This window comes from Petaurus breviceps, unplaced genomic scaffold, assembly GCF_028583685.1.
Source record: "Petaurus breviceps papuanus isolate PSGF00001 unplaced genomic scaffold, PetGlider_PUasm1.0 164, whole genome shotgun sequence".
Taxonomy (NCBI): domain Eukaryota; kingdom Metazoa; phylum Chordata; class Mammalia; order Diprotodontia; family Petauridae; genus Petaurus; species Petaurus breviceps.
This window is the reverse complement of record NW_027185735.1, coordinates 4,665,382-4,673,366: the sequence shown is the minus strand read 5'-3', so window position 1 is coordinate 4,673,366 and position 7,985 is coordinate 4,665,382. Positions and strand designations below refer to the sequence as shown.

Sequence of the window (7,985 nt, the reverse complement as noted above, 5' to 3'; positions counted from 1 at the left end):
AGAAAGAAAGAAAGAAAGAAAGAAAGAAAGAAAGAAAGAAAGAAAGAGAAAGAAAGAAAGAAAAAGAAAGAAAGAAAGGAAGGAAGGAAGGAAGGAAGAAAGAAAGAGATGGCTAGGTGGTGCAGTGAATAGAGCAGTGGCACTGGAGTCAGGAGGACCTAAGTTCAAATGCGACCTCAGACACTTAACACAAAACTAGCCATGTGACCTCGGGCAAGTCACTTAACCCCAATTGCCCTACCTTCCCCCCTCCAAAAAGCAAAAATAGAAAAATCTAAAAAAGAAAAAAAGAAAGGACGAAAAGATGGAAGGAAGGAAGGAAGAAAAAGAAAGAAAGAAAGGGACAAAAGGAAAAAAAAAAACCATTAATAATATGTTGAGAAGCTTTCCCATCTACACAGTAAATCTTATCCTCTAAGGAAGGCTTCCTTCACAGAAAACCACTCCTGAAAACCACACAAAAGCCCCACAAAGCAAAGGTATATTTGCTTTACAGATAAGTACAGAGCACAATATAGCCAATTATAAAAGAAAGCTTGTTCTAACTAATGTAGAACTTCTTGTTTAGTAAACATTTATGTAATGCTGCTCTAGTAAGAACTATTTTCATTTCCTGTTTTTGCTTGTCTTAGAATTCATGCCCTCTACCAAAGTTTCCATTAATACAAGACCCAATTGCTTTTCTTCCTTTGGAAAGAGATCATAGCTGTATCACTTACCAGCCTTGATGGCAACACATTTTGTGTCACTTTTTCATAGGCACCCACCTCCTCCCATGTAGCAAGAAAGGCATGGTTTGGTGTGTAGTTTGCAGCAGTTTTGGGAAACCCAGTCCGAATATATTGGGCTGCCTGGCTCAGTATCTCCACAGAGTCATCTTCTCTGTAAGATATCTTTCCCCTCCCACTGCTAGTATCAAGGTCAGATAAGAAGGGGGCAACTGCAGGGAATTCTGTGGGAAAGTCATTATTCACATATTGTATCTCTTTAGGAAAGTCTTGAGTTGAGATGATGCCATTAGTGCCCACCTGGAAGAAAACCAAAAAGTACCATATAAAACTACACACATCATGCCATCAGTTATCACAAATTTTAAAGATCTATAGTATTTCAAACCTATATCCCATACTTCTGCTCATTTTCTCTCCAGTAATTTTCTCCTCACAAGTTGAGTGGCTCCTATTGTACCAAATCCAACATTATGTACTCCCCATTCTCACAGGATAAAAAACACAACCCCTTTGTCTAAAATTCTTAATTTCAGTTTTAGAAGATCTCATTAATCATAACCCCTCACCACAATCTTCTTGAGTTCAAAAAGTCATATTTTCTGTCCTAAATAGCCTTGGGATTTTTTTTTATATCACACTCTCACTCCTTTATAGTATGTCCTAGGAAAACATGCATCTCTATGGAAAAAAAATCTCTCCAGGTCCGTGAAAAATCATTTCTATCTCTGAACATGATGCACTCCTACCTAAGTCCCTAAACTAAACCTTCAACATTACTAACATCTGGATTCCCCCCCTTTTTTTCTGACTGAAGCTGGTCCAGCTGAAAATCTTCTCTAATAGGAGTTGGAAAGGGATTGGGATCAAGCAAAAATATCCCTGAGAAAAACCATCTCCAAAACCATGGAGCTCCTCTCCCTCTCCCTTCCCCACCACCTCCCTCCTTCCCCACCTCCCCTCAGAGGGCGTCTCTCCCTCTCTCTCTCTCTCTCTCTCTCTCTCTCTCTCTCTCTCTCTCTCTCTCTCTCTCTCTCTCTCTCTCTCTCTCTCTCTCTCTCTCTCTCTCTCTCTCTCTCTCACCTTCCCTTCTTTCTTCCTCCCTTGCTACCACTCTTTATCCCTCTTTCAGCAAAGAGGAAAAAAGGTAAAGTTTCTAAAAGGTTCCTAACGGGAAAGGAGTTTGAACTTACATAGAGGCTACTGAACTGAGCTTCATAGAACTGCAGGGGTCTCTTCAGCTTTATCAAGGCTGAGGTTTCATCATCCCCTTCCTGCAGGAATTGGTCCCCCCAGGCTTCACCATACGGAAAGAGGTCCTGTGGGTGGAGGCCTGAGGCAGAAGGTAGTAGCCAGTGTAAATGAAACAGCAGCAGCAACAGCTGCCTCTGCTGACCGGTGTCCCTTTCTCCCTTCATGGTATGCTCGCGGAGTTGCTTCAGGAGCAGAGCGCGTCCACCACCCACACCCCAACACAGCCAGTCCAGAATCGGGTGCTTAGAACATCCGACCAAAGATTCCCTACTGGCACTCCAAGCCCAGGGTGGGACTCCAAGTCTTTTCTAGAGTCCTGACTGGCTGCAGCAGTCCACACAGGAACCAATCAGAGGAGCTACAGAGTCTGAGAAAGTTCAATAGTGGTGGCAGAAGCAGCATCTGGTTCTCATTAAAAGTTTTCTAGGCCGAGCCCCTACTGAACTGCATCTGTGGTGGAGGCGGCGGAAGGAGATACTAGCTAAAAGCCTCAGGCCACTGCAGCCTCTTATTCTTGCGCTTCTTTCTCATACTTTACATTGAGTGAATCATTAGGGGTCGTCCCAGCTCCCAAATGCCTTGTCGGACAGGCTGCCAACCTACATTTCCACTCCTTACACCAAACAAACGGCCCCTAGTTCCCAAAGGCAACACTGAGGAGAGGACATGACTTCATCCTTGGCCTGGTTAGGGATATATGTGGGGGCGGGGAATTGCCTGGAAATAGCGCCTTCCAACTGGTGGACACTGCTAGCGTCCCTCTGCAGAACCCTGTGTTCTGCTTGGATGGAGTTGTGGTAGTGTGCTTGCTGTAGGTCACTTCCCCAACTCTTAAATGAGAGTTCATGGGATGAGAGAGCCCTCCTTAGCCATTGTTTAAGCTGTCTCCCAGGGAACAATCCACTAGGAAAGAAAAGTGAAAGAAACTCAAGAATAAATTCACCTTGTTATGAATGCACATGTTTGATTGCAAAATGTTCATTTTCTCTTATAAATTCCAAATCACCAGAGTAGCTAAAACAGATCCGAATAATCAGATAACCAATCAAAGAAATGGGACTATGTCCATTTCTTCTATATACAGCCCACACTACACACTCTGAGAAGAAGAGGATAAGGAATAATTTAGGATTGGTTTGGCTTCCTGTCTTTAGCTCAAAGAGGGATCTAAGTGTAACCAAATTCTTTATTGACAGGTAAGAGGGAAAAATTGTATACAAAAAGCTGAAATTGGGGGAATGAGTTGTTCTGTTTGCTTCAGCACCCTCTCCAAAGAACTCAAAACACCCTCTGAAGCCCTATGATTATAATGAGGTGTTTTACTATTGTAATTATAATCATAAAATATTTTGGTAAAGGACTCTCCTCATTAGTAGTGATCAACACCCTGTGCCTGTCTGAGTGATCAGAGCAGAGTTGAAAAGAACAATATAGAGGAGAGCTGTTGAGTTCTCATCAAACCCTTGAGTCACTTGCAATCTCTTTGGGCTTCAGGAGCTTATGGCTTCCAATTTCAAGAGAACAGATGGACTATGCCAATATTACTTCATTTTGCTGAAGGAAACTACTCTGGGAAGAAGCCAATATGAAAAGAGATAACAGTCTCCATCATATCTCTACCCCCAAGTTTCCTATACAAGAGACTTTGGGAATGGTCCCCTTGTGCAAAATATAGGATGTCCTTAAACTGAATTATCTGTATTGTCTGGTATATATTCTCCTATGTAAACATTCTTTGATTTGTGTTGCTATCAAATTGGATAATTTCTTGGCTGATTTCTATATGTCAATGCCTGGAAGGAAACCCTCCTTACTTCTTTTTTTGTTTTCATTTTTCAAATGCTTTATTAAATTCTGATTTACATCATTCATTTCCTCCAGATTTTGAGTTAGAAATTTTCTCCCCGTTTTTCCCTTACCCACTGCCCCAAAATAACAGTCCCACAGGATATCTCCTCCTCCAATCTGCTCTCTCCCATATCTTTTCCCATACCCCCTTCGACTTTTCCAGTAGGGTATGGTAGATCTCTATGCCCCAGTGCCTGTATAACTTATTTCCCAATTACATGTAAAATAGTATATATAAACATTAGATTTTAAAATTTTGAATTCCAGATTCATTCCCTTCTTCCCTAGTCACCCACCCTTAATGGGAAGATAAGCAGTTCAGTATAGGTTGTACATGTGTAGCTAATGCAAAACACTAACATAGTAGATATATTGTAAAAGACTGACTATATTTCCCTCCCTCCTATCCCACTTCCCACTTGTTCTATTCTCTACTTTGATCCCATCCCTTTTCAAAAGTGGTTGCTTCCAACTTCCCTCCCCCCCCAGCCTGCCCTCCCTTCCATCATCTCCCTTCTCATCCCCTTCCCCCCTACTCTCCTGTAGGGTGAGATACCCTATTTAGTGTGTATGTCATTCCCTCCCCAAGCCAAATTCAATGAGAATAAGGTTGGCCCATTCCCTTTTGTCCTCCTATTCTTCCCCTCCATTGTAACCGTTTTCCCTTGCCTCTTCTATATGAAATAGCTTACCCCATGCTGTCTCTCCCCATCTCCTCTCATTATATTCCTCTCTCACCTCTTAATTTCACCTTTTAAGTATCATCCCTTCCTATTAAATTGGTCCTGTGCCCTCTATCTATGCATACCTGTAAACATATATACACACATTCACATATGTATCCATATGCCCGTACACCCTCCAATATAGACAATATATATTTTTTTATTCCCTTCAACTATTTTCATACTGAGAAAAATTTCATCAGTTACAATTATTGTTTTCCCATGTAGGAATGTTAATAGTTCAACTTTGATAAGTTCCTTATGATTTCTTTTCCCTGTTTACCTTCTCATGCTTCTCTTGCTTCTTGTATCTGAATGAAAAAAATTTTCTATTCAACGCTTGTTTTTTCATCAAGAATGCTTGAAAGTCCTCTATTCCACTGAATGCCCATATTTTCCCCTGAAACATGATACCCAGTTTTGCTGGGTAGGTGATTCTTAGCTTTGATCCCAGCTCCTTTGCCCTCCGGAACATCATATTCCAAGCCCTTCGATTCCTCAGTGTAGAAGCTGCCAGATCCTGAGTTATCCTGATGGTGTTTCCACAATATTCAAATTGTTTCTTCCTGGCTGCTTGTAATATTCTCTCCTTGATCTGGGAATTCCAGAACCTGGCTATAATATTCCTAGGAGTTTTCTTTTTGGGATCTTTTTCAGGAGGTGATCAGTGGATTCTTTCAAGCTCTATTTTGCCCTCTGGTTCTAAAACATCAGGGCAGTTTTCCTTGAGAATTTCTTGGAGGATGATTTCTAGGTTCTTTCTTTGATCATGGCTTTCAGGTAGTCCAATAATTTTAAAATTATCTCTCCTGGGTCTATTTTCCAGGTCAGTGGTTTTTCCCATGAGATATTTCACATTGTCTTCTATTCTTTCATTTGTTTGAATCTGTTTAACAGCATCTTGATTTCTCATAAAGTGATCAACTTCCATTTGCTCCAATCTAATTCTGAAGGAATGATTCTCCTCAGTGAGCTTTTGAGATTCTTTTTCCATCTGGCAAATTTGGCTTTTTAAGGCATTCTCCTCTTCGTTGCCTTTTTGAGCCTCTTTTGCCATTTGAGTTAGTCTATTTTTTAAGGTGTTATTTTCCTCAGTTAGGCTGTTGACTCTCATTCTGTAATTTTCTTGCATCATTCTCATTTCTCTTCCCCATTTTTCCTCCACTTCTCTTATCTGCTTCTTAAGGTCTTCTATGGCCTGTAACCAGCTCATATTTTCCTTTGAAGCTTTTGGTGTAGGAATTCTGACTTCACTGACTTCTTCCTGTTCCATGCTTTGATCCTTTTTGTCCCCAAAATAGGAGTCTAATATTGGATTCTTCTGTTTGCTTTGCTTTCTTTGCCTGGTCATGTTTCCACTCAATTACTTGACTTCGGGGCTTTTTGCCACAGTAGGAGTCTGCTACCAGACAGGAGAGCTTCATACCAAACACTGGGGTTTTCTCAGCTGCCGTAGGAATTAGTTGGGTGCCCCCTCTGAGGCCCCCACATGCTCTGGCAAGGTGGACACACCCCCCAGGACCTCCACCCTAGACCACAATCCAGATTCAAGCAGGTTAAAGCCAGAGTAATTACCCCTCAGACTGTTCACTTGGTCCCCCTACACTCTGCAGGCCAGGAGCTGAAGCTGCCACTTGGCAGCAGTTGCACCGCAGCCCTCAGCAGCGTCTTGCCCTGGGAGCAAAAGCCGAAGCACTCCCAACTACTGGGTCCTAAAGTCTACACCGCACTGACCTCTCACTTTGTCCTTAGCATCTATGTGTTGATAATTCCGGACTGCCACAGCTGCTGGTGATCTGGAGTCCCTCCAGCCGGTGGTTGGTCAGGCCCACCTTGGGGCTAAAACCTCGGGGTGGGGCTGGGCTCAGCTCCCAGAATGCTGAGCTGGTTGCTCCCTGCCGGCCTGCAGGGCTATCCTCAGCAGGAGGTTAGCTTCTCAGTGTCATTTTGTGGATTCTGTAGCTCCAAAGTTTGTTTAGAGTCCCCTTTTATATGATTTGGAGGAGGTGAGAGCAGGAGCCCCACGGAGGTCCTGTTTCTACTCCGCCATCTTGATTCTGCCCCTGGTACATACCACCCTCCCTTACTTCTGCCTTGTAGAGACCTTCTCTTCCTTTAAGATGAAATTCAAACACCATTCTCTGCATGAAACCTTCCCTGATTCCTTCCCCACCACAATTGCTAGTACTTTTCCTTTCAAACTACCTTGCACTTCACTACTTTGCATATGTTTGATTTATTCACTTTATATTTTGCTATACTTGTTTCTATCATTTTAATGAAAGTTTGTATACAGGAGGGATTACTTCTTTTTTTTTTTTTGTATCCCCACTCATTGCCTAGTATAGTGCCTAGCAAATAGCAGGTACTTCATAAATTATTGTTGGTTGATTGAGTGGAGGTAAGAGGAAACTTGAACTCCCAGAAATCTTTTCCAGGCCATGAATAACTGTTCATCACCCAGCATTTATAAAACATTGTTCTAATAAATCTGCTTCCTGACAATTCCTTTCCCAACTCCCTGATATTTTTTGTGTATTTCTTGAATATTTGCTTACCTTGGTTTATTACTACAAGAATTAGCATAAAAAGGTGTGATTCTTATGCTGATAAACATATATATGATCTATTTTTCCATTTTAAAATGCTATTGTTTTTGGTATATTCCCTAGGTAGGCTCATTGTAAAAGTTACATTGATCTCAAATTCTTTGAATTATAATTCTTAGTACTACAATTCTATATAATTCTAAGTACTAAGGTACTTAGAGTCAGAACTATATAATTTAGCACTTCATTATATGTAATGTAAGTTATTTTATTGTTTGCAACACTCTTCTCCTTACTCCAAATTGTCCAGGACAAGGGCCATAGCTTATCCTTTTATGATATCACTCTTCCCTCATCCCTCATCAAACACACACACACACACACACACACACACACACACACACACACATCATTCAAGCACAATTTTGGTTTCATGATAATAATAGCTTACATTTACATAGCAAATGCATAGGTTTGCAAAATGCTTTGCACAATCTAATCTAAGCCTCACAATAAACCTGTTACATATGTACCTCAAATATAGTATTATCATCCACATTTCATAGCAAAGGTACTGAGGCTCAGAAGGATGAAATGACTTGCCCTTTTCACACAGATGGTAAATGCCAGTCTCAGAATCTGAATTTAGCCGGTCCTCTTGACTCCACATCCAACTGTTCCACATGCTATTTAGAACTGCCTTTTATTGAAGACTTTCGTTTTGTTTTGTTACACCACCATCATTTCCAATCTCAGTCCCTGCACTCCAAAACTGGAACCTCTTTTATAACAAAATAAAACAGTTAAGCACCAAACTTAACCTAAATACAATAGCCTTAAACAACTATTCCTGACAGTTTATGAAACATTCATCACTTGAA

General features: G+C 41.2%; 1 protein-coding gene across 1 annotated transcript in view; it reads right to left on the bottom strand.

The window, feature by feature from the left end:
• The window catches only part of NID2 (nidogen 2), a 146,875-nt gene extending 144,582 nt beyond the window's left edge, over nucleotides 1-2,293 (bottom strand). Inside the window, exons 1-2 of the mRNA XM_069082235.1 lie at nucleotides 1,922-2,293; nucleotides 720-1,028 (exon numbers count right to left, since the gene is read on the bottom strand). Of these exons, the coding sequence (XP_068938336.1) occupies nucleotides 720-1,028; nucleotides 1,922-2,146 (534 nt within the window). The 5' untranslated portion in view covers nucleotides 2,147-2,293. The remainder of the gene's footprint in view (nucleotides 1-719; nucleotides 1,029-1,921) is intronic.
• Nucleotides 2,294-7,985: the final 5,692 nt, after the last annotated feature.